Here is a 27,626-nt window from a genome sequence, read left to right as displayed (position 1 = left end):
CGGAACCGCAAGAAATAAAGTCAGAATCGCTGTAAATAAAGTTTAGGCAAACTTTTTAAAAATGTATGGAATCGGGCTTCCACAACTGGCCATACTTTGCAAACCCCTAGACCCAGAGGATCAAGACAATGTGGTGAAAGAATACATGTTTTTTTACATTTATACCCAGTAATTTGTGGTACTATACAATAATGATGATGATTTGTAATGCACAAATATAACAGAAAAGAGACCTCGTCTAATTCTGGTTCTTATCCTGGCTCCTTTAAGAGAAGCCAAGCATGAACTAGTCATTATCTACATATACAAAGAGAGACTGATCGAGCCAAAGTTTCTGTGCATGACTCCAGCAAGTTATAAAGGCATTGTTTGCTTAACATTTAACGCCTTGTATTACTCATCAGTAGTTAAGGGGTTCAAGCTGTACACTTACCAAGCGGCCACCAACTTCCAATTATTGCCAACCCTGTGCTCAGTCATCAGCTGTTCCTGCTGAACAAGATTTTGACTCTACTGTAGAATATGACAAAGGTTATTTTTTTTTATTCTTTTAGATTTGATGTAATCTAGGACTATTTAATCATCAAAGTCTGCAGAGGGACTGTTTATCTTAAATGGGTCCAACTGCTTTAAATTCTTTTGTGGTGGACACATTTATTATTATTTTTAGCAGCAGCTCACCCAATGGGACATTTATCAAATACTAATCTCCTAAAGTCTTCATTGACATCTCCATACATTTAAAATTCAGTGCGATGAACAATACAAAGTGTTATTTCACAGATTTGGGCAAAGATTCCCTTTGATTTTAGTTGGTTTTAGTGTTGGGTCAGTATTCTTTCACCTTGTGGGCAAAACTGGAACTGCAGTAATAGCTAACAGAGGCCTAAAGGGGCATCAATCAATTAAGCAATTAACGAAAACGCTGACGTCTCTGAATCGCGCACGAACGCGACGTAACCCGGACGTACCGTTTGACCTGTGTCGTTTCCGCACTATTAAGTGCTAAGGGCTTGGCCTCATCACATCTGTCCAGATGTATTGGACGTTGGACAACATACTTGCTATCAGCAGCACTTTGGTGTTGGGAACTCAAACACATTTATTCGTTCTTGAACCGACAAAAAAAACACAAAATTATACAATCATGCAGATTCAATTCGAAGGGGAGAAAAAAATCCACATGTTCAGAAATTATTTGGTTTTTCAGAGAAACCCAGAAAAAAAAAACGTGGCTGCACGTGTATCGTTTGTTACGTTTCGCCTGTAGTCGGAGGACAGGGTGTCGAAATGGGATCCGGAGCAGAGGCAAAAGAAACGCACTATGATGTTTCTTAATTAAAATTCATTTTAATATACATGGGGGTGTGTGTGTATCCATATACACACACACACACACACACACACACACACACACACACTCGCACACACACGTACATACATTAACTTAAATTCATGTAACATTCGACTGAAGTGGTGTGTCTTTTCGGAGTCTCTGGGTAGCACCTGTCCAGGTGAGAGTCTGGGAGCGATGCCATCGGAAAACCCCTCACAGACGTTGGAAGAAAAAAAAAAAAAAAAAAAAAATGCACATTTCTTTGAGAGAGTCTCTTTCTCTCTCTCAGCGAACGGGCGTCAGACAGATAACTCCAGCATGTTTTTTTCCGATCGTTCGCAAAGTCGAAGTTCGGTGCACGTGTGAGATGTTAGAGATATAAATACTGATATGCGCATGAGCGGAATTTCCTGCCTGGTTCAGAGAAAATCGATATGTACAGGACTGCAGCATTCGAATGCACAGGACACTTTTGAAATAACTTAGCTCAAACGGACAATTGTTTCCGGTTTTGTTGTTTGTTTTTTTTTGTTTTTCACAGATTCAGCGAAGGAAAACGAGCCCCTTCCCCGTAGGCACCCCGACACCGTGTTTCGCGTTTTCGGCTGTTACAGATGGACCGCCATGGTACACCTTGTTCTTGTACTAATATGATTAAAAAAGTTCTTTAGAAATGTGTCTTTAAAGCTACTTGGAACAACAAAACAGTGCAAGAGGTGCAAGCCAGAGTCTCACGCCGCCAGGGGTTGTTCGGAGCGGGGTGCTATAAGAAAGGGTTCATGGAGGAACTTCCTGATGGATACTGTCCCACCGGTGCTCCTGCCTGTAGAGACACGGACACAATCGGAATGAATAACGAGAGTTAAATCTCAGAAACGCATGATGCCACTCAAGATTTGGTACATGCAAATCAGTACACACCAGAAAAGGGTTATTGGTGACTCCAGGTGCTGCCATGTTCTGTCCAAATTGAGCAGCTTTGCCTTGACCAAATGCAGCAAATCCACCACCTACACACACACACACACACAAAAAAAAAAAAAAGGTTAAATACTATTACCACTAGATCGACCAAAACCAAAAGGTTTTTCAGGTTGGTCCGAGGGCGGCCTCTAGAGGCGAATCCCTGATACCACGTGTTTTTATGTGCGTTAATGTTTGTCTTAAATTTTTTCTCAATATTTATTAATGTAATTCATATAATCCATATTTCATTTAAAATTTTTCGTTCTTTTGTATTATAGATTTATAATTATAGAAAAAAATTAATCAAATCCAGTGTCTGGAAAAACTATACTTTAGTTAACGTTCTAACGCGAATCAGTCCAAATCTTATTAGATTTATTTTTTATTTACTAATACATTTTATTACTATTTTACACAGCGTGCTTTTTTTTTTTTTAATCCAGTTTCCATGAAAAAAAAAATCGATTGATTAATCGGTAATCCGCAAGTATCCTTGGTCGACCTCTAATAAACTACTACGTTTGAAAACCTTATTTTGATCACATGATTCATCAATACCGTTTGGTTGGTGCGCGTAGACCTGGGGTTGAGGGAAGCCCTGCCCTTGGAAGGGTTGCTGGAAGTTTCCGCTGAAGCTCGTGGGGAGGTTGTAGGCTGCTGTGTTACTGAAGCCAGTAGGCATGCTCATCGAGCCGGGACCAAACGAAGCTGGGACAAGACACACACACACACACACACACACACACACACACACACTGTACATGATTATGAGACCGACTATTTTTCATTTGATTACACTGGATTATAAAAAAACCTCCTTAAAGCAAACTATCATTATGTTTTGTATAACAATTGTATGTAATTCATCGAACAAAAGACCTCAACACACTGTAATAATAAACGTTTAAGCAATAGTGCAATAGTAAACACAAGATAGAATTAGAAATCGTTCAGAAAATAAACTCAATCCCTAACAACACTTCATTATTTGTTCTATCCGAGGCTTTTCTTCGAGCATGGGGCAGCGTGATTGATGCCCCAATAGGCCGAATCCCAAATGACTTAGCACACAATACCTAGCAACCTAATTTTCCATGCACACACACACACACACGCACACACACACGCACACACAGTGCATGACACAACACACTCCAGTGTTCTAAGTAAAACCGGCAACATCAACTCCAGCTTGATAGGTGTAATATTATCGAGTGCCTTTATGCAATGTATTTATTGAGATAATAATAATTGTGTGTGGCTCTGAATCTAGATTATAATCTGAGGAAAACTCCGCCCTAATGGGTGTCTGATTACAGGGGACCTCAATTTTTCAGCTGCCTGTAGAAAATTTCTACTGAAAACGGGTATGCAAGGCGGTCTGGGAAAACAAAACAGGAAAAAAAAAAAAAGAAAAGAAAAAAACACAACAAAACACAAATCGGGTTTTTGACGGCTTTTGTAGTCTACGGTCCTTTTACGAATGGCTTTCTAAACTCCTTGGCTTTTTTGTGCAAAAAAAAAAAAATCTAGGGCAATTTTTAGCATGTTTTCGGAGTTACAGAATTGGAAAACAAATAAACATCATGAGCTTATCACACCAAGTTCAAAACGATGGAAACAAAACCCGAGCTACCGCTACAAAGCTAAAAAGTCTGCTCTTTGTTCTAACTTGTGCTGAAATCGCAGACGTGGAAACTTTTTGAAATCACCTCGTATACATGTAGCGGTAGCTCGGGTTTTGTTTCCGACGATGAAGTGCGTAACTCTGGGGTTGTGGATTTGTGGGTGTTTTATGAAAAACGTTTGCCGTTATTCTGGAGTTGCAGATATACGTGTAACGCTATGCGGATAAAAGTTTGTGGACACCTGACCATGTGCTTTTTCACAAAACCTCCACTCTTTATACAGATTAGTGCCACTAGGAGATTTGTAAAATCAGGTAGGTGAGCTGAGGAGACCTGGGGGTGCAGTCAGGGTTTGGGTCTGATAATCCAGGTGGAGGGAAAATTCGAATGCTGCAGCATCTAAAGACGTTCTGTACAACTGTGTGCCTTCGAATTTGTGGTACCAGTTTGGAGAACGTCCACAAATGTCTGCAAAAGTCAGGTGTCCCAATACTTTAGTCAGTATAGTGTACGTATTTCTGAAGAGCACACCTTCAGATGGCCAAAAATCAAAGCACAGCACTCAGGATGCAGACTGGGAAAGGAGGAAGACCATACCAAAGTAAGACGAAGGGAAGCCTTGGGGGTGAAAGACTCCTGAGAGGTCTGTACCTCATAGCAAAAACACAGACAAATTCAGCTGTATTGCACATAAGCACAAAATCAGCTGTCCAAACAAAACAAATGTATATATCTAAAAGAAAATGTATGTAGACACAGAATTGGCGCATGTATAACCCAATCCAGGTCTTTGCAACGCCTTCTGGTGGCCTGAATAACTGATAACGCCCCACAGCTACTGTTGTCCTGCTCAAGCTTGCCATCACACGGATCTCAGGCAAAAAATAGACGAGACGAAAGAAACATTTTGCATTTTCCTGAGTGATACAGTGAAGAAATCCAGACTCTTACCTGCTGCTGGTCTTCCATTGGCCTGAAATGGATTTGAAGCTGGAGCAGCTTGTGGTATGCCGGTAGAGACAAAGGGATTTGTTGAGGGACCTGACCAATAGAAGAGAAGTAAAAAGGTATACAAATATAAAGCTGTAAAGATGCCATTGTCTTGCGATGTAATTGTATCGTGTGGAAATCGAAGTATTTTTAAAAAAAATCAAGCTTGGAATACAATTTTAAAATCTTTTAGTTGTCTTTAACTTGCTAGCTTTCTTTAGCCATCACACACACACACTTGTTTGCTGGTTATGCTCCTCTCTCATCACCTGAATTTCAAGACAAGTCCTCTTTATTATCACTAGTCAGTTTCCATTAACGTTACACCCCTAGTGGAGATTCAAAAAAGCTCCTTAACTCCAAAAAATGGTGAAAGATCAACATGAAAGTCGATTGGCGGACACACGTTTGTCCAAACATGAGGCAGATGTCATTGCCAGTCATGCTTTGCCTGTGGGTTTGGCCTCGTTGGAAGGAATTAACCATGGAATTGCAAAGCAGCCAAGAAAACACTCCTGAACACAACAGCCTTTAGTATGCCCTTAGGAGGAGGTTGTTCCATCAATGTTGTGCACTTTGTTGACTTCATTTGGTTCTTATCTACAACTAAGGGTGTACATGGCATCGAAATCAGTGCGGATGGTTACTCTCGGGATCTCAGAACCTTTAGAGAACTTTAAAAAAGAAGAGATGCTGTGGAATTTCCTCCCTTTCGAACCAATAAAAGACGACAAACTGGCCTTTTTGCCAATGAATCTCCTCGTCATTGGAAACCCGATGAGAACATACCAGGTAAAGGTGACTGTATTGAGCTACGAGGCAAAATATTTAAAGCAATTCAAATCCCAACTATTGCGTATTGTTGTATTTACCTCCGAAGCCCTGAGGCAGCGCCCCCTGCTGGGGCTGTTGTGCAGGTACTCCAGGAGGAGCTCCAAACCCAGAACTAAAGAAGGAGAAATGAGATGATTAAAAGGTTTGTTTTGGTCATTCATGGTGGCGAAGCTGCGAATGTTTGGAACATTTGGCAAAAATAAAGGAAAATACATGGATATTTTGTTTGGCATCTTTTTTTTTTGCTTTATACCTGCACATGCCGTGAAATAATCCAATCAGCAAAACACTGCACCACTTTAAATCACAGATAAAAGTTCACAAGTTTCACTTAACATTCACATCAAATATCAAAAACATGGAAAAATTTAGTCGTAGTGCCGTTGAATGTGTTGGGAGCCAAACGATCTGGTTAAGAAACTGCTGATCTCTGGGGATTTACACACAAAACTCTCGAGTGTGCAGTTCTGTGGGTGGAAATTAGAGATTTCTGAACTAGGAGAGACCCTAACCCTGTTCCAGCAGGACAATACTCTTGTGCACAAAGCAAGCTCCTTGAAAATATGGTTTCTCTGGGTTGGAGTGAAAGATCTCCTGCTTTAGAGTTCTGACCTCAAACCAATCAAACACCTTTGGGATGAACGTGAACGCTGACTGCACCCCAGGCCTCCTGTATCTTTCTGTGTTACAGAGAAGGGAGTCGCTAATCGATTACTACCGGAAATTCCTACTTCCTGTGTGAAGTATGCGAATTAGTAAATACAATACAATTTCTGGTACGGATCGAGTAGCCACAAAATGAACTAACACGAGGTGTGTGGATTAGGATGTGTTTTTACCCTTGGGTACTGGTGGCAGGGGCAAAGCTGCTGCCACTGGGGACTGGGACGCTGAAAACGTTGTCTAGGACAGCCAGTGCCGCGTAGCGATCACCCCCCAACAAAGCTGCCTGAGGAGGTGGTGGCCCCACACCTGCAGAGGGCGGGGCTGAGCTCGAACCTACAAGAAAATGGTAAAAAATAAAAATAAATTGAGAAACAAGGCCCAAATAAACAAGATCAAGATTGTTGTAAAACACTGTCACTTCCTTAATTGACACGAGTTTCTTATTAAAATCGCACCAAAAATCCGACCATTCAGTGTGGCGTGTGTGTGACTTGTACCTTGTTCAGTTTTGCCAGAGCTGAAGATGTTGTCCAGGTCCGCAAGTGCAGCATACCTATCGGCAGGTACAGCTCCTCCGTCACCCTTAGCCCCACCCCCGGAGCAGCTGGCCTGAGCGGAGCCGTACGTGGCAAAGTCGGCACTGCAAGACTTGGGAAGTTGTCAAAGTTGGCAAAGTTGGCGTTGGGCACTCCTGCTGAGCCACCTGCAGGAGAGACGGACATGAACCAAGGGATCGGGACAAGGTCACCTGATGAAGAACGTACTTCAAATTGGTCATTTCTCATGAGAGTCAGGAGAAACTAAATATAGGCCACCTACATTCCTACAAACACACCGGCGGGCACGCGTACGCTCTAAAAAGCGTAATTAAAAACCAGACCTGATGTTCTGACCATTCTCGTTCGGGATTCCTCACGAGAAAAGGTTACAGACAGAGAATGTCAACACAACAGAACACACACACGTACAGCTATTTTTCACCTGACAGAACCTGCAAAGGTACAAGAACAAATTCAAACTCTGAACAAACTGTATCCTGGCTGAACAAACTGAGTCCCTGAAAAATACTGAGGACCTGTTTATACAGAATCTCACAAAAGTGAGTACACCCCTCACATTTCAGCAACCATTTTAGCATACCTTCTAAGGAACAAAACTATTGGATATATTTTAGAGTAGTCAATGTGCAACTTGTATATAAGTATACATTTACTGTCCTCTGAAAAATAACTCAACATACAGCCTTTATTGTCAAAATATCTGGCAACAAAAGTGAGTACACCCCAAGTGATAAAAGCTGTAGGTCATGTAACCATGCAAAGCCACAAGTCATATTCATCCATACAAATGTGTGTATCTTGTATTCAAACGTATTTGCATCAGTAAAAAACCATTAGTAACCTTATTAGTAAATGGGCTATACATTTATTATTCAGAAATTGACAAATATTTTATATGTAGACGGATTTCTCTTTGCTAATCTGTTTCTCAAGAGCGTCCTCTCAGCACTAGGAATGTAACAGTACACCTATTCCTGCAGAGATTTTGCGGTACACGGCTTTTCGGTTACCGCTACGCAGACCGAGCCGTTTCCTGAGAGTCACATAGAATACAGATTAACATGGCAGAGGTAGAGCTGTAACTTCCTGGATATGAAAACATAAAAATGAAAACAATCCAGTGTGACAGGAAAGTAATGCGACAACCCAATGATTGATTGACTGATGATTGATTGATCAATATTAGGCAGTAAACTGGCACCTAGCGCCACCCAGAGACAAATAAGGGGAAAACAAAACGTACAGAATACTGGAGTATAAGGAGATAAATGAGAAGTGTATTTGAATGGACATGAACACGTGTGTGTTTGTACCTGTTTGAGCAGGCTGAAATGGTGCTTGTGGGGCGGAGGAAAACGCAGCGCTCTGTGCGGTGGCGGCGGCAGAACTCCCGAACGCATCGAAATTCGCAAAGTCTGCGCTAGCGTTAGCGCTCTGCGCTGCTGGAGGTTACAACACAAACAAATGGGATGAGAAATGGGAGTCAGGACAGAAGAAACGATGAGGTGAATTTCAAATGAAACTGGATTAATGAGAAAATAATGAATGTCGTGTGGAAATCTGGGCTAAAACGACTCCTGGAAAAACCCGGGATTCCTACTAGGAAGTCACATCCCAGTACTATTGCCTTCACTTATGAGAGCTTTCTTATGACGAGTTCTCCTTTTGGACACTGTATAGAATGCTGCACAGTTTATTCATGTTTTCGTGTCTCTAACCGGACAGTTGTCCTTTTTCCGATGAGTCTTTCCCGGGGGACAGAGCGCTTACCTGGATGGCTATTGAAATTGGCAAAGTTGGCAAAGCCGGAGCTGCCCGTGGACTGTGATGTCGGACCGGCAAAAATGTCGCCTCCCAGATCGCTGAGCAGATCGAACTTCCTGTCCTGGTGGGCCGACTGAACACGTGACACTACAGGGGACTGAAAGGGACAAAACATGCAGGTAAAAAAAAAAAAAATGAAGCTTAGAAGAAAAGAAACTGTTCAGACAGAGTCAGGAAAATACAGTACACGGGGAGAGACAACAAAAACATTTAAGAGAAAATGCTTTAGTGAGAAGGACTCTACTCACCAAATGTAATGCATATTATGGGCAGTAGGGGGCTAGCTATAACATAGATAATGCTGGACTTTTCACTTTTACAGCAATAAAGTCTGTGAAAATTCATTTCTGACGCAAGTTCCATGATGCAAAAACAAAGTGAATAACCCTCTGAGCTGTGTGTACATACCTGGCTGGGCGTGTTTCGGCTCAGGTGCAGAGCAGGTGCCGAGTCTCCCAGCAGGGTTTTTAGCGGCCGCACTTCCGGAGTGCTGTTTGTGCTGCTGGCTGATGAGCCCGACATTGAGGCATGGACCGAAGCTACCACCTTGGCTTGTTCGGGAGGAACGTACCTGAGCACAAAGATAAAAATAACGTGAAAAAAAGGTATTAAGGTGTCATGGATCCATTTCTGAACAAGGGCTTCATGACGACGTGAAATAAATGGCGAGGAGGGTCATGATTTCTATTAGGGTCATTGGGTATTTAAGGCTGTAAATACCGATGTAAAAACTGATAGATATACAGGAGAAGGGGGGAAAACCTGAGGTATTTCTGACCTCTTGTTAGCTGCGAACTCATTAGAATAAAGAATCAGACCACTTGAAGGACGTTTGAAGGTTAAACGTTAGGGCTGAACGTAAAAACCCAGGTATTGTTCATCAGTGAGTTAATACTATCCTGACAGTGAAGCATGCTGGTGGGAGCATCATGCTAGGGGGCTGGATTTCAGAACCGGGATTGGAGAGACTTGTTACAATTGAAGAAAGAACAAATTAAGCCAAAAAAAAAAAAAAAAAAGAAATAGAAAATTTGTGTACTCTATAAATTCTAAACCCACACACAGTTATACTGTACATAAGCAAGGCTGTGAAGCGCCCAACTCACCATCGCTTCTTCTCATATTTTTCCTGGAGGAACTCTTTGACTTTCTGAGGTTCCCTGAAGTCGGGTACAGTTGAGCTTCTGTCGTCGAAGAGTCCTAGCCATATCTGTTTGCACACCTACAGAACATAAAGAGGAAGAAAAAATGGTTTAAAGTAGAGATCGAACAACTGATCGGATTTGAAGATAAACTGGCACGATACTTGATTGCTGGAACTATCGGCAAAAATCCATACCGATAGTTTTTCCGGGTTGTGTCTGCGCTGGAGCAGCTGAGAAGCTCTGCTGTCATTATACAGTATGAGAGCAGCCTTTACAGGCAAATCAATGATGCTACTGGCAGTTTGTTTTGACACGTGAAACTGCACGCTGTACCTCATTCATGTACCTCAATCTGTTATTGACAAATATACGATTCAACCCAGCTATCGTAACCTGGTATCGGTAAAATCCAGTATCGGTCGACCTGTAGTTTAAACAATTGCAAATTTCACATACAAAAATACAGTTTCATTTACATTTCTTTTGCATACACACGCAAATATAGCTTCATTTTCATTCATAAAAATTCCATCAAACCAAACAATTGAAAGAGAGCAGGGCTGCAGCTATCGATTATTTTAGCAATCGAGCATTTTACTGATTAATCGAGTAGGAGGTACTTTTTCTTTATTAAAGAGCTACACTAAATATATAAGAGAAAATAAGACGAGTGTCTTAAAACTTTTCTAAAAAATGTTAGGAACCCGGAGTTACATGCTACAGGGCCCCTGTTGCACATAGGGTTAAGGGCCTTGCTTGAGGGCCCAAGAATGATTCGAACCCCTGACCTTCTGATCAGTAACCAAAAGCCTTAACCACGGATCTACCACCTCCCATGTTGGTCACCTATGTGATAACCATTATAAACAATACTCCATATGGGCAAAAGTATATAAGGTGGTATCAAAAAGTTTCGAGACTAATTCTGCTGACTGCTATTCTGTGCATTACCACATCTGCGATTTCATCATTTTGACACAACATACGTTCGACATACGGCGATGCAGCAACGAGTCGTTTGCTTCCATAGCGGAGAAACATCACTGAAAAACAATGTAAGATCAGAACGACCTTCAAAAAACTCAACCCCCGAAAATGTCCAAACCATTCAGCAACTTGTGCATGATGATCGTTGGAGAACAATCCACACGATCTCACCCACCCTACTCAACAGATTTTGTTCCTGTGCACTTTGCTGTCTTCCGGAAGATGAAGATACGGTTTAAAGGTCACCGTTTTGACACCAATGCCTGAGATCCAGCGCGAATTGCAGGTCTCTTGGCATGCTTTCAAGGGAAGACTTCCAGGACGTATTCCAGAAACGGCAGGAACGCTGTATTGCAAAGGGGGCTATTTTGAAGGTGATGGTGTGTCTTGTAAACAGAGCTAATCTCGAAACTTTTTGATACCACCTCGTACTTCCTTCACAAGGTCTAACCTGATAGAGATCCTTAAATCGTATTCACTTTTCACCCTTGCTTTCTATTATATACGATTTATGATAATTAGCTTCGATTATGCACCGTGTACACCATCCAAGTTGCCATGACGAAGATGTTACTCACCGCACACACTAGCTACAAGAAGCAGCTATAAAACCGGACTATATTGATGCCTCTGACTGAACACTAAGACACAGAGTCTCACACAGCAAGAAACACTGACACCATTTAGAGAAGATCAATGAAGTCAGTCACGCACAGGACACACACACACACACACACTAGTGTTACAAGGCTATTTATTATGTAAAGGGTGAGCAGGCGGACATTAGGGACCTCGGACAGGAACACTAAACGGCTCGTTATGTTATATTGGACTAATTAAATCCAGCTCTGGTTGTTAAACCTACTTGTTTAACAGGCTATGAATAATAAACTAATAACCCAGGCATGGTATATGCTAATCGTGGGTAACTGGGATATGGAAAGGGTGGCAGTAGTGTAACATGGCAGTGAAGGAGGGAAAAAATGAGGAAGAAAAGGGAAAAAAAAAAAAGTAAGAGTCAGCATGTTTTTGGAACAGAGTTAGCGACAAGGTTCATATTTCTCACAGACACAGCACCGATGCCACCATCAGTGCCACCTGATTATAGCCAGTTTCATACGTTTCACCTCCACAGAATCTTGGGATAAATTTATGTGTGATTAAAAGACAAGTACGAACAGTTGATCGATTTCTGCAACACTGTCATTTAAGACATTGTGCAAGAATAAAACTCGCTTTGGTTTGGAAAGGGAACAGGAACAAGACCGAATCCGTGTGTGTGTATCATTGTCTACAGACTTGGTGTTTGGCGAAGGCGTGACATTTTCGATAAGGTCCCTGTTTGAACATTTCTAAAAGGAGTCTCCAGTGTCAGTCGGGACAGTTTTGTGGCTTCTCAGTGGTAGCACGAGAAACCCTTTTTTATCATTAGTATTTGAAAAAAGTGAGCAAGGGAACGACTGATAAAGCTGCTATTAAGTTTTTTTTTTTTATATTTGGTATATGGCGAAGCTCCTGATCCGGTCCCATTCGACGGACTTCCTCCCTCAGACGCCCTTAAACCTGGTAGTAGAACTCGTTATTGGCGGTCTGGCCCCCTTGGGACGAATTACGATCTACGGACCTGCCTTGCCTTTTTCGGTCGTGCAGATGATGGGCCTCTTCCACTGTAAAGACTGTTGCTTGGTCTCAGGGTTGTACCCGTACACCCTGCGACGCCGTGTTTCTTCTGCTCCTGGGTCAGCAGCTTGGGAATGAACTCGGCAGCAATACAGCACGTTCGAAAACACGTGAGGATTTTTCCGGACTGTTTCGTATGACACAACGGCAACAATGTTGTGAACTGTTCTCCGACGATCATCATGCACAAGTGACTGAATGGTTTCGAACATTTTCGGAGTTGAGCCTGTTAAGGCTCATGGCATGAATGAGTACAAATCAACACAAAAACTGCTGGAACATCTTCCCAGACGAATGAAGGTTGTTACAAGAGCAAATGGAGACTAAATTAGGAATGAGATGTGCAAAAAAAAAGCACATACTAATCTTATGGTCGGGTGTCCACCAGACTTTCTTGAATCCAAGAATGGAAATTCCAAGTTTTAATCGAAGTCATACAAACATAATTCTCTGTAATTTGTGAGACTGGTTTAATGCGGATTTTCTAATCCAAATCTGACCAAATGAAAGGAAAAAATGTGAAGGAAAGCCCATTTAGCAAGCGTGTTGAACATGAAGGTCCTGATTTATTGAGAATAACCGGAATGCTGTCGGCAATTGCGAGTTAGTCAAACGTTAAACGGATGTGGCGTTAATCACCCTGGGTCAATGTTACCTCATTTCCATGCTTCTGTAGAAATTCTATTTCCTGTTGCGTGAAGGTCGTCATGGAGATGGACTTCACTCTGTGGGGAGGGTTCAGACCTCGCCTAGAAAAAGAGACAGAGAGAGAGAGCGTTGTTACGACAGCCATGCGTAATTAAAGCGTTGAACACGCAAACACCACAGACGAACTGAAACTCTGATAATCTAATTCAGAAATCTGACTCACTATAATACCGTCCTGCTTCCAACTGACTCGGAAATCAAGGCTGATTGTTAGGTTTGAACAAAGACTTCGTTTTGCAGAATTACCCATGACAAAAGGGACCACAAATGACAGGAAGTTCACCTTCAATGCTAGAATATAATCTTTAGTCCTTTGGCAAAACACAAAGTTATTACAAATAGAACAAGTACACCCTTCAAATATTCTTCAAACAGGAAAAAAAATTTAGGTCAGACATTTTTCCCCCCCTTGTGGCTTTGACCCTGTTTAAATCACTTCCAAAATCAAATCAGTTCATCCTTTGGTGATATTCTGCGTCAACCAAATGAGAGTGGGTTCCCCTTCCATTTTTTTATACACTATACACACAAAAATTTAGGGACACCTGACTTTTACAACCATTTGTGTATTTTTTTGGCCCCAAAATGTACCACGTTCGAGGCACATGATTGTTTCCAGGGTCTTCAGATGTGATGCATGAAATGTTCCACAAATGTTCCACATAGAACATGTTCCACAAAGCCCCCCCACCACCAATAGCACACCACCTGACCTTTCAAAAACCCTCATGTCAAACACAGGCACTGTTACGGCTACAGATCCGATAGCCAAATTGCTGTTAATGCACATCGTAATAACAATTAACTAGTAAGTTAGTTGGCAGTTCTGCTGGCAGAACGAGGGATTGAGAAAAAAAAGACTCTGTGAGAAGGAGGGCTTAATTGAATTGGGGATGTGTTACACTTTTGCAAGGCTGAGTATTAGATTAGCTCCAGTCCCTGTGTGCAAGTGTACGTAAACTATATTAAGCAGCCTAGCCTAGCCGCAGTCCCTGTTCTCTCAGAAAACGAGAAAGAGTTATTAGCTTGTTATATACAAATGTGGAACAAGGACATCAAGGTTAGACCCTGAGGCATCTCGAGTTTCTGGTTCGATGCCGATACTATAACTTAAATTGGAAACTTACCATGAATTTATGGGAATATTCACTAGAAATCTGTGGAAATTTATATAAACTGTGTCATATATATGTATCATTTTGTTTGGACTTAAATGCTAGTGTAATTTTTTGCGCAAAATCTTTGGCATTATTTCGTGTTTCGCCAGTTTCAAGAAATGATGCGTTATGGAGGAATGCACCGTGCATGTATGGGGCGTGGCCTCATTATAAGCTCCACGTTATCGGCTAACCTGCAATTTTGTAAATTCACAGTTCATTCCAATGGAAAGTGTCCAGTCATGAAAATGGCTGGAGATTCGCAACCCTACCCGGTGTCGGGTATCGCTGTGATACTGCGCTCATTTATTCATACCATCCACAAATTTTTTAATAAAAACAGAAAATAACACGTTTCTCTGCCAAAATTTCGATACTACGACATACCATATGGTGTAAACCTTGTGTAGGTTCTCCACCAAACCGCTTTTTCAACCGGAGCTAAAAAAGTCATGGCTAACGAATGCCTTTCAAAATGACCTTTCGAACATAAGTCTAGCAGCCTATGAGCACACAGTTCATGGTCGCTGTTTGATCCAGTCAACAAGAACAGACATATAAAAGCTTCTGTAATGTAATTTACATGTTAAAATCAGCAGAACGATGTGCTGGTGCTAAATCTAAGGGAAAAACTGAATTGATGCACCACTAGTAAGTCTAAAATGCAATTTTGCCATCATTTGCTTCTCATACAGAATAGCTATAGGACTCTCTGGAGTAGGAGGGGTGTGTGTGTGTGTGTGTCTGTGAATGATGTGTAGCATGTGAACATAATGCCCCTCTCATGGCTCAGGTGTCAGTGGCCTTACTTGATGCTGTGTGCAAACAAAACTTTCCACCTTAGAGGGTAGCACGTGTGTGTGTGTGTGTGTGTGTGTGTGTGTGTGTGTGTGTGTGTGTGTGTGTGTGTGTGATGTGTGGCCCAAATTACCCGTCCTAGTTTGCTGAGTATTTTGTACTAGTCAACAAAACTCTATAGATCTTTCAGAGTATATAATAATATTTTAGGAGCTTTGAGGGTATATAAGGAACTTTGAGGATGTACAAGCATCTATCTGAGATAGAAGCACCACTAATGGTGCATAAATATCAGTGTGTAGAAGGTAGAGCAGGAAATATATCGTTCCGACTCGATTGCACTTTTCCTTGTGGTCAACAATGCGTGTTTGTCACTCTAAAGGCTCAGGTTCGAAAAGACAAATGGCTCCTAAGACTGAGGAGACGTGTGCGTGAAAGACTAGACCAGCTGCTGAATTATTTATATTCCAAAACTGCCGGTTGCTTCCTCTGTCTATTGGGCCACAGCCCACTGCTTAATAATTGTTAGCAGCTTTTCGGCCCTACAAGGGTCTACAAAGGGGTATGTCAGGGTTTAAAAAGAGTATAAGCGTATAGAAATATATTGTAATAGTTGAAACAAACCTTAATGGGTCTTTCAGAGTATATAAGTATCTATAAGGATATTTTAAGGGTATATAAGAAACTCTAAGGGTGAATAAGTATTTGGGGGGGATATATAAGGAACTGTAAGGGTATAAGTATCTATAAAAGGTATATAATGAACTATAAGGGTGAATAAGTATCTGTGGGGTATATAAGAAACTGCAAGGGTATACAAGTATATATAAAGGTATACAAAAAACTATAAGGGTGAATATGTATCTGTGGGGGGATATATAAGGGACTGCAAGGGTATAGAAGTATCTATAAAGGTATATAAGAAACTGAGAGCCGAACAGGTCCGCCTCCATGGTGAGAGCTACGGCAAAGGCGGTGAGCAGGTGGAAGATTTTTCCAACCAGGGTCTCCTTAATGCTGACACCTTCAGCTGTAAATAGAGTCAGGCTGCTGTTACAGAACAAATATATTGGGTTTAAAGGTGGTGTCCGGACCAGAGAACGTATACTTCACACACTCCCGTTTCGTGGTCGTCGAATGAGATTCGGCTTACGGAATTAAAGACTCGGGCATGAAAGAAAAAAAAAGAAAAAAATGCAGGGGTGGACAAGTATCTATATGGGTACATAAGGAACTGTGGGTGTGATTAAGTATCTTTTGGGGTATATAAGGAACTGTGGGGCTTTTTAATATCTAAGGGTACATAAGGAACTGCTCGTTCTGTTTCTGCGTTAGGATGGCGAATACATGGATTAGTGCCACCTGCTGGTAAGGGAGAGTTCTGTTGTGCACGGTTTGGTGTGTCGGATGCGCCTGGCTAGTTTGCAGCATCAATTGGTCGACCTCTATAAGGGTACATACCATTACAGTACCACATATATCCATATAGATACTTATATACCCTTATGGTTCCTTATATGATTATCTATCAAGGTATATAAGGAACTGTGAGGGTATTTAAATATCTATAAGGCTCTGTACGGAACCGAATAAGTATCCATGAGGGTACATAGGGTACAGGTTTTTACAATCCTATGCAATTGACTATAAGGGTATGTAAGGGTTTATAAAAAATACATAAGGGTGCTTTAAAAATCCTCAAATCGGAGGCATTTCTACAACACTGAATACACTTTCAGCAATACAGCAAAACTATTTATTATTAATAAAGGGAAGAGTAAAAAGTAGGATGTGGGTTTCTCAACAGGAAGACCAGATTTTCATAAGTAGTACTTTTTTCAGTCAGATCAGATTGGGGAGTTGAAATAATGGGGAAAAAAAATTAAATAAAAAATGAAATAAAAGAAATGTCAGCTGTTACATGTTTATAAACCATTTGGCAACACAATGTACCACTGAGGGTTCCACGTTGAGCACCATTGTGCTGTTTTGATTGAACGGGAAGTCACGTCGGGTCATATGCCTTCCGGTAACATGGTGCAAACATGGTGAAACTCAATCGAACCAGACATGCAATTAAAAAGAAAAAAAAAAAAGAACCATGTTTAGCCACTGTGTCAAAATCTCTTGAACTACAGCCATGAATCAATCATTGCACAGGCATGTCCATTTTATTTTACAGGAAAGATGGTCTTCTGCATCTCCCATCAGTCTTACAGGTGAAAAATGATGGTTTCTGAGGTAATTCAGTGCTTGGAATGATATCTGAAGCTCAACCTGCTGTGCTGTGCTGCACTGACTCGATCTGACCACAAGGGTATTAGTAAAATCAGGTACTGATGCGTTCCAGTTCATCTCAAAGCTCATCAATAGGGCTGGAGAGCTATAACAGGGAGATCTTCCACTCCAATTCATGTAAAGCATATCTTCATGGAGCTGGCTTTGTGCCACATTGTCATGCTGGAACAGGTTTGGGTCTCAGCTTTTCCGTAACCATGAACACTGCATCACGATACGGTGTGAGATTTAATAAATAAATACAAGAATAATTACGTTTTATTAAAGGAATTTTTTCCCATAACCTACTTTGCCACTGCGGAGGGACTTTTGGAACTAGAGTCAGCGCAGTGTCACTGAACTGGAAATACGATTTGTATGCGTTTTTTCGCATCCGCAAAATCGCTGCCACTTCCTGCCTTCGCCGAAGATTAATATCCGTTATTCAATTAAATCGATATAATAATAAAAAAAGTGTATTGTATTCATTTTATTCATTCTATTTAATTTTTTATATTTATATATATTTTTTTTATTAGAAAATATTTTAGACATATAACCCAAGCAGGCATTTTATTAGAAAATTGTTTAAAAAAATAAACTGTTAATGTTCACAAATGTTAATAATAATAAAAATAAAAAACTGCATTTAAAGAATATAATCACAGGTAATTCTATTTTTAAAATTTTATTTTTTTTAAATGTCTTTTTTACCCGTAAACACAAAACATGATCAAATGCTTCACCGGCATTAGGCTTAAAAATCTTCGCCTCTCAAAAGATGAGTAAAGGTGTGGGAGGCCAAATCCAAGTCGAGACGGATGTTGCACAAGAAACTTGGCCAGATTTCTCAGAGTTGCTCATGGTTTCAGGTTATATGTGAGCACAAAGAATACATTTGCGGTTGTTTTTGATCTCTATTTGCGCAATTTTTACTTCCACCCAGAGGCCTGACCGTGATTTTAAAGCTATTACAGAACCCTAATCTCTCTTATACACACATACACACACAGTAAATCCACCTATGGTTTACACATTCCAAAGAGAGATCTAACTTCCTGTCCTGCTGTTTCCACTTCCTGTTACACAAGTTGGCCACATGCTGCTGATCCAGTGGAATGCAGCTCCGACTTCCTGAAGGGTACACAAAGGCAAACACACACCTCGAAAATTGCGATTTTGCTGAGATCATTTCCTGATTGTTCCCATCAAACCAAAAAGTTGCTAGACACCTGACCTGAAGATTCAAGTGTTTTTTTTGTGTTAGTAAAATCGGGTTAACTGATCGAGATCTATAGCAGGCCACTCAAGATCTTCCACTCCAACCTATGTAAACTATAACTTCATGGAGCACATACTACAGAAAATATATACGTCTTAATTGACTGTTACGTTTTTAAAGTTTTTTTAATGTGTTGAATTGGATTCGATTATATTTGTTAAAACGAAGCACTACCGCCTTACTAGTCTTTTGTGAGCACCTATATTATGTGATATTACTATACTGCTTATTGTAGAAATTCCTAGCTCTAAGAGCGCACGACGGATTAGCCACGTTACTGTCTGTATTGTTGCCAAGCGAGCTGTACCCAATTACCCAGGCTGATTTTGCTTATCCCTCGTGCACGGCTACGATGTGAGCCGAGCCAGGACGTACGGGTAGAACTAAAAATAGTGCAGACGATCGATTAATCAAAAGCAGCAGTCACAAAATCCAGAACTGTCCTGAATAATGTCTCAGGCTGGAATTGCTTTAGCACTGGCACAAATATCAGTAATAGACTAGAAATGTTTTTTTCCATTTCTCTGGTCCTGGAAGTCCAGGGGCTACTGATATTTCCGACCCCTCGTTTTGGAAGCTCAGTTCACTATCTAGCCAACTAGATGAAGTGTTTGATGGTGGTGTGTTTATATCGGAGGTCAACGAACGATCAGTCGGACGATTAAATCGGGTCAATTTTGTGCTTCAATTTCTGAGCTGGCGTGAGAGAACATAACTCTCCAATACCAGCAGGTGGCGGTGGTGTAAATTCGGCATCCAAACGGCGAAAATCGCACGTACAACTATGAATATATAAATGCAGATTTTCACATTCTGCGATCAATAACAGATTCGGAGATCTCTTTCGCCATCGCTGAAGAAAAGCCTGTGTCTAGGCTACAGGTAGGCAGGAAGACTGCAATTGCACTTATTAGAGAGGTTTGTTTTGGATTAATAAATGTCATTTAAGCAATTTTCTGTATAACATCTTGTTGATTAACTGATTTTTTGAGGGGAAAGAAAAAAAAAAGAAGATCGGCATCATATATCAGCCATTGGCTGCCCTAATTTCTAAATATCGGCATCGGCCAGAGAAAAACCCATATCTGTCGACCTCTAGTTTATATTGCAATTGCTGTAATAAACATTCTTAATCAGTTTTATCAGTAAAATAAGGGTGTGTGAGGGTTAGAAAGGAGTGGACTTCTGGTTCATTGGGACATAAGGACTGAACCATGTCCTTTTTTTTTTTTTTTTTGGTTGTCCAAGCAAAGATGGAATTCTGAACATTTTTAGCTCGCTTCGCACTGTCCGATACCGGCACCAATGTAAAAGTCAGCTGGGATAGCATAGCAACAACCGAGAAACACCCAAGCAACCAACTGGAATATGAAAGCAAACAACCGAAATAGGGAAGCGACGCCTTAGCAACCACCTAGCAACCATTAATCACAACATTATCTTTTAGTCCACCAGGGTTCCTCCATGACTTTTGACCTATTAGCAAACACACTGAAACCTCTGGCTGCACAGCAATCGCAAATGCTACTACAAGAGAAAAAGATCCTCCTATACCAAACTCATCACGTGGAACATCTTCCATTAAGAGCTTGTCAATGGGAGTCCATTCGCAAGCTTGTGTTGCTGGCTGTAAATGTTTTCGATAGTGTCAAGACATACTAATTGTTGGACAACCCCTTCCCGAAAGGCTTAACTTTAAAGAGGTACCCAAAAGAGAAAAGGTTTAGAAATCAAAAGGTTGTTGGACAAACCCTTCCCGAAAGGCTTAACTTTGAAGAGGTACCCAAAAAAGGAAAGGTTTAGAAATCAGAAGGTTGTGAGTTCAAAATCCCAATACCGCCAAGCCACCACTAGTTGAGTAAGCCCCGCAACCGCTCAGTTGGATGAAATAATCGTAAGTCACTCTGCATCTCTGAAATCTACAGGGTGGTAGAATATTCCGGAAAAGGTGGAACTGCAAAGGTCGGACACGTACACAATTGAAGAAAATCATTGACAACCTCTGCCAGACAATTTGACTATTGAAACTAACCCGACTACTTTGACGGGATTAAAGGATGCCAATGCCAAAATGCCAATGACTTCCTAGCTAGTTTTTTTTTTTAGATTAGCTAAATGCTTCTTTTACGAGAATCCAACGGAGAATCCAATTATGTAAATTATGTAAAAGAAGCATTTAGCGAATCTAGAAAACTAGCTAGGAAGTCATTGGCAGATTGTCTAGAAAGTGGGCGTGACCTTATCTAAAGGACACCCACAAATGCTCCGTATTTATGTGGAAATTCCATGCACTGTCACACCCCTTTTAAAACACGCCATTTTGAGGCACCTCGGTTCCTGTGGGTATAGTCTGAAGCCGCCGCAGATTGCACGAGGCCAAAGTCGTTTCAACTTTGAGTCATGAAATAGCTCAATTATCTTCAGGATCCTCTGGGAGGGTATTTTTAGCGCACTCGCTTATTACGCCATGCTGGAGACCATGTCGACAATCGCACATCTAAAAACATCTATTTTATAATTATATACGAGTGTTAATATAATATGGGTATTCGATTTCTATATATTGATATTGCTAATGTGCTCTGATTGGCTAATGCTGCTGTGTGATTGACATGAGAAAGCTTAAGCCCCTCCCACCCAGACAGGGCGATTTAAAGTCGGATAGCAAGATACAGCAAGCGTTTTTCCTCTCAGGAACTGGAAAATATCTCCGAATGTGGCTTTTCCGTACCTCCCTTTCGTGGCGAAAGCCAAAGTAGCTCTGAGGAAAAAACAGCAATGAATAAATAGACAGAGATGAAAATTCATCTGTATTTTCTATGCGTGAACAACACGATACTTGAACATTCTTCTGTTTGTAATGATCAAATCCTGTCAGTATCTGTGCAGGAAGGAAACCGGGAGCCGCTAATAAAACTCATTAACGCTTCAGATGGCCGAAATTTAGCTCGCCAGAAGGCTGGCGTCTTCCTGACCACCCAGGCATCTGGACAAGCAACGATCGAAGATCTCCCGAGACCAGACGTCATTCCTGGCGACAACCATTACCGTCTGATGTTCTGTTTACTTTCCTAGCGTCTCTTTATTAAGCAGTTTGTTCTGCTTTTCCAAGAATGAGTGACACCCGGGTCTTTCGGCTAATCGAGGCGATTGATTCGATTTTGCGCTACGCAAATTTGATTACTTCGAGACAAGTCGAGATGTTCAAATCAGGAGAAAGTCTGGAGAATCTGAGGACGAGCCAGCAGAAACTGTTTTTTTCCCAAAATAGAAGCGCTGCTGAAGATGGGATCGATTCAAATATCGGGGGGGGAACACCTCTGGTTTGGAGAATGGTGGACCTGGGAAGCCTGGAACCCAATATTTTTAATTAACTGTAGCAATACTTTATTCTATTGAAGTGATTTGGGTGTAGGAGATTTTACCTCAAAAAGAAAACCATATCAAATGGGTTCGGCTAGATTGTCAGTATAATTGTTGGTTTCATGCCGTTAGGAATTGCCTAAAGTTTCATGCAGGTCAGCGATCAGAAACCGGCTTCATATTCGAGGTGGTATCAAAACGTTTTGAGACTAGTTTTCTAACATACCAACAGGTGGCAGCACTAGGTTGCACGCACAGTCACAGGGAGCACTAACCCTCATAAGTCAGAGTGGCATAAGACATTGTAGTGTGTACATTCTCCAGAAGTGGCAGGAACGCTGGGAGCGCTGCATTGCTGTGCAAGGGGACTATTCTGAAGGGTGTAATTGTAGATAAATTCCTTTCTTGTGAACAGAGCGAGTCTTGAAACGTTTTGATACCACCTAGTATTCAATGTAATGAAAAGTGCCACTAATTCTGGAGAACCCTGTAGGACACTTTTCCAACAACTTGGTTTCCTTGAACTACTCGATCAGAATGTTTAGATGTGTCATGGCCTTCGAGACCGAAGCCGAGGTGCAGAAACTGGAGCGTGAGAACAAACGCTCAGGTGCTGCCGTTACACAAAGAACGGAAAGAATGCAGGGACGTCTCGATTCGAGAGTTTGATTTGTCGAGAGCAAACGTTAAAAAAAAAAAAGTAAGCCATTCAGACGCAGGAGCACTAAACCACTAAACAACAGAACTGCAGCCTTCTGTTTATCACTTGAACAATCTGGAACAGCCTTTTTTTTTCCACAGATGTGAAGAACAGCTGGATGTACCGTGGGTTTTTAGCCTCATGACGTCTAGCCAGGAATTACAGCTGGTTCACCAGGAGATGAAACATTACACTGACACACATCGCTGTGCCGTTTGGTAGTGACGCCTCCTCAAAGTTATTTAGACATGAGTAATAGCAAAAAGCTGCTCAGTGTTGAAATCTGATTGGTGCTACAGGATTTCACGATGGAACGCAAAGAGAAGCTACTACTACCCCGGAATGATTTTTTTTACTGCAGCAGCATGTCTCAGAGTATTTTATTCTTCCACATGGTCCACATGAATTTTTCCTGAATTATTATAATGTATATGTATATAAATGTATATCATGTACAGGTTGCATTACAGTACATAATTCAGCAAAACAGAGCAATTTACAGTAACATATCGTATAAACTATACAGTAAACACCGAACAATATGACCCCCTGCCTAATATGGTGTTGGACCCCGAAACAGTCGTGACCTGTCGAGCATCAACAGCGTTAACTTCTTCTGCAGTTTGATCTACAGGAGCTTGTCTGTTGGACCTTTGCTCCCCACGTGCATCATTGAGCCTTATTGTTCCTTCCTTGGACCATTTTTGATAGATACTGACCACTGCAGAACATCCCACAAGAGCTGCAGTTTTGGAGATACTCTGACCCAGTCGTCTAGACGTCACAATTTTGTCAAACTCTCTCGAATCCCTACGCTGGTCCATTTTTCCTGCTTCTAACACGTCAACTTTGAAGACAAAATGTTCACTTGCTGCCCAATAAATAAATTCCACCCACTAACAGATGCCATTATAAATAGTGTTATTCGATCACCAGACATAATAAAGAAGCTTATATATTTTTGCAATTTTGTCATATCGCTATTGTCTTTTTAAAAAAATAATAATTACAAGTCAAACCATAGAATATTTGTATATTGTGTGTCCATTAATGCAAAATGATGCTTTATGGCTGATACATGCCCTATTTAATCTTGTGCATCAAACTCCCTCAGATGGCATGAGGAAGAAGCCCTACAAAGAACCACACTCAAAGGGGGAAACATCCTCATCACCGAATGTCTGTTCATTACAGTTCCATCATTGGAACGGTGTACTGACAAATTTCTGGGTTCCATCTAAGATATTTTACTCCCTGTATAACATCAATACAATAATTAACTGGTCCCCAAATCCCAGATTTGATCTTATGTTGAAAAGTCCGGATGTCTGCATGAGAAACTAATCCAATACTAATAGGGCTATAGATCAGTGGGGGAGATGGGGTGCTGGTTGATTTCTATTTTTACATATATAACGAAAATGCAATTCGCCTTAATGCAAAATCAGTGCAAGCTTTATCGATCGATGCATAAAAAAAAAAAAAAAAAAGAATCTGCGATCAAATTGAAATCAAACAGCGCAAAAGTCAATACAATTTAAATACAATTTTACAAATGTCTGCATTGTTGCAGGTACCAAATTTACGCCCCCAGTACTGACAGACCCGGTACTAGATAATAGACAATACAAGTCGTAGTGTGAATGCGCGGTCGCTATAGAAACGATACCGCATTTGAACGAGCGCATTACTACTGCAAGGAGAGCCGGGACTACTTAGTAAGTAAAAAAAAATCCTTCTCAATGGCTGCTGACCAATCAGAATCGGAATTCAACAGCCATGAGGCGAAAACCGCTGATATCCGGACCGGACCGGGCGGCACTTGGGTCAGCGGCTGGTTCGGAACGAAACGATGGGAGCCGTTTTTCGACTACTGAATAACATAAGTGTTTAGCACTTACTTATAAAAACTCCGAAACTGCAACATGTATGGTTTATATTTAATATTTTTGAGACGGTAATAAGAACAAGTAAAGCTGACGGTTAGCTAACGGCTCGCGCGCGCGCGCACACACACCCTAACGGCACGCTAGCGACTTCCAACTTCATGCAGCCTGACTAGCGGTTTCCCCTCTCGAACCAGCCCACGATACACGGCTAATTTTAGGCGTAGAGTCTACAGCAGAATAGTTTTATACCCTTTCTCGCGGTCTACACTTCTTAACCCAACACTGGGCCATTATATTAAGGCATACAGAACATATAAGAAGGCTTCCAGGCCCTGAAATTGAGCTGAAGTTAACGGTAAAGCCATGCTAGCTTCGGTCCTCCGACAGGTAGGTAGGTAGATTAGCCACCTAGATAGTGGTGTAGTGGGTAAAGACTTTTTACACGTCACAGTGGGGTTTTTCTTCTGTCACGTAAAACTAAAATAAATGAAAATAATATGTAATATCGTATTTTGGTTAGGATACTTTTTATTTTTTATGAAGCCTATTGTTTATTTATGATTTCTGGTGATTGTATATATTGATGAAAAATTGGGGAAATATAACGAATTCGGGTTATGTTCATTTCTGGGACATTCTAAACTGTGCTAGAGAGATAGAGAGAGAGATAGAGGGAGACATCAGGGTTGGCAGGGTTGCAAACCACAGGGTCCTCCCTACGAAGGCACCCTACTTTGTGGACGGTTAGAACGGAAGGCGCGCCCTGCGTAGGCGCTGGAGCGCGTATTTGAGACGCGGCCGCGCCGAGGGTTTGTTGGCTGACTTACAGGATACCGGAGCAGGAGGTACAGACGAAGATCCGTTGGTCATGTTGGCGTAGGTCGGGCCGCGCTGGTCGCAGTCGAAGCACTTTCTGTTGGGTGCCAAGCTGGTCATTTCCCTGAGCATCTTCAGGTGCTTCTCCTCTTGTTTTCGCTTCGCGCTCGCCGCCATTGCTGGGAGTTTTACACGCGGAGGCGGTGGAGGAAAAAAAAACTTTATAATAAAAAATATATGTATATCCTCGAAATGAAAGAGAGACTCAAACGGAGGTAGAGAGAGCACTGGGTGGAGAACAGGATTAAGGTGTAAGACAGACACAAGCAGGAGGAATTCACTCTCAGGGCCCCTCTGTGTGTCTGGGAGGGAGGGGGACAGAGCGAGAGACACACGCACTGTGTGCTCGTTGTCACTGCGCATGCGCGCAGCCTGCCCCGCCCAGCCAAAAAAAAGTTGCGTTCACTTCTCTGCGGGAGTGACCCAGTTCACACTGCTGATGGGAAGATCGGATTATTTCACCGACTTGGTTCTTGGTGTCTTGAATCTTTTTTTTTGAGAAAACAAGAAAGAAAAAATATTAAAGTGCATGGCCTCTTAGGACTTCCATACGTTCCTCTGATCAGAAATAATAACAATAATAAAAAAGCAGATTCCCCAACCAGGAGTGTGCAATATTGACCAAACCCAAATGGTTTTATCGATAACAAAAATTAGACGATATTTTGCTGAGTGTGTTATTGTGCCGGTACCTTAAGGACTATAGTGGACATCTGATTCCTGAAATTCGTGATATTCTTCATATTCTATGTGGTGTTCAGTTCACTGCAGTGACAGAAAATAATATTATTAAATAAATTAAAATTGATAAATTTTTATGGGATTTTTGTATACATCAACTTCTGAGTCAAATTCTTACATTTATTCAGTCAATTAGAATAAGACACTTTTGCTGTTACAAATGAAATCAGTATTTTATAATATTATAATATAAATGTATAATACATTTTAATAGCCATTTTTAGAGGAAAAACTGCACTTTTTCATGTGATATTAATTAAGTGAAATTATATAAATGTACACATCTATCCCCAAATCTTGAATTTTGTGATCATTCTTCTTCTTCTTCTTTCGTCTCGCATTAGTGGGCGCCACAGCGGATCATCCATCTCCATACCCCCCTGTCCTCTACATCTGCCTCTTTCATACCAACATGCATGTCTTCCCTCACCACATCCATAAACCTCCTCCTTGGTCTTCCTCTTTTCCTCCGTCCTGGTGGCTCCATCCTCAGCATTCTCCTACTGATACACCCCATGTCCCTCCTCTGCACATGTCCAAACCATCTCAATTTCACCTCTCTCACCTTGTCTTCAAAATTTCCTACATGCGCTGTCCCTCTAATAAACACATTTTTAATCCTGTCCATCGTCGTCACTCCCAATGAACATCTCAACATCTTCAGCTCTGCTACCTCCAGCTCCACCTCCTGTCTTTTACTCAATGCCACTGTCTCTAATCCATACAACATCTCAGGTCTCACCACAGTCCTATAAACTTTCCCTTTCACTCTTGTAGATACTCTTCTATCACAAATCACTCCTGTCACTCTTCTCCACCCACTCCACCCTGCCTGCACTCTTTTCTTTACTTCTCTAACACACTCTCCATTACTTTGCACTGTTGACCCCAGGTACCTGAACTCCTCCACCTCTTCTCCCTGCAATCGCACCACTCCACTGCCCTCCCTCTCAATTACACACATGTACTCTGTCTTACTCCTACTGACTTTCATTCCCCTTCTCTCCAGCGTGTACCTCCACCTCTCCAGGCTCTTCTCCACCTGCTCCCTACTTTCAACACAAATCACAATATCATCCGCAAACAATGCATGTTATTTGACTGAATCATGCAGTAATAGAACACAAGTCAAATCTACTAGACTTTATCACGTAATGTATGCGGGCACTCTGAAGGTGTGTCATTAGTTCTTTTGTGACGCGAGTCCTATAATTATTGT

The 27,626-nt window shown here is 41.4% G+C and overlaps 1 protein-coding gene across 1 annotated transcript; it reads right to left on the bottom strand.

The window, feature by feature from the left end:
* Positions 1 to 1,077: 1,077 nt before the first annotated feature.
* On the bottom strand, positions 1,078 to 26,362 carry agfg1a (ArfGAP with FG repeats 1a). The gene is given in 15 exon segments (XM_046863023.1): positions 1,078 to 2,159; positions 2,258 to 2,346; positions 2,861 to 3,010; positions 4,882 to 4,971; positions 5,793 to 5,866; positions 6,594 to 6,753; positions 6,918 to 7,070; positions 7,073 to 7,123; positions 8,294 to 8,422; positions 8,751 to 8,901; positions 9,213 to 9,375; positions 9,911 to 10,026; positions 13,272 to 13,365; positions 25,618 to 25,648; positions 25,651 to 26,362. Coding segments are annotated over 15 exon segments (1,890 nt in total). The 5' UTR covers positions 26,030 to 26,362; the 3' UTR covers positions 1,078 to 2,099.
* Between the last annotated feature and the right edge of the window lie 1,264 nt (positions 26,363 to 27,626).

This window comes from Silurus meridionalis, chromosome 12 (assembly GCF_014805685.1).
Source record: "Silurus meridionalis isolate SWU-2019-XX chromosome 12, ASM1480568v1, whole genome shotgun sequence".
Lineage (NCBI taxonomy): Eukaryota > Metazoa > Chordata > Actinopteri > Siluriformes > Siluridae > Silurus > Silurus meridionalis.
This window is presented reverse-complemented; position numbering and strand designations above follow the sequence as displayed.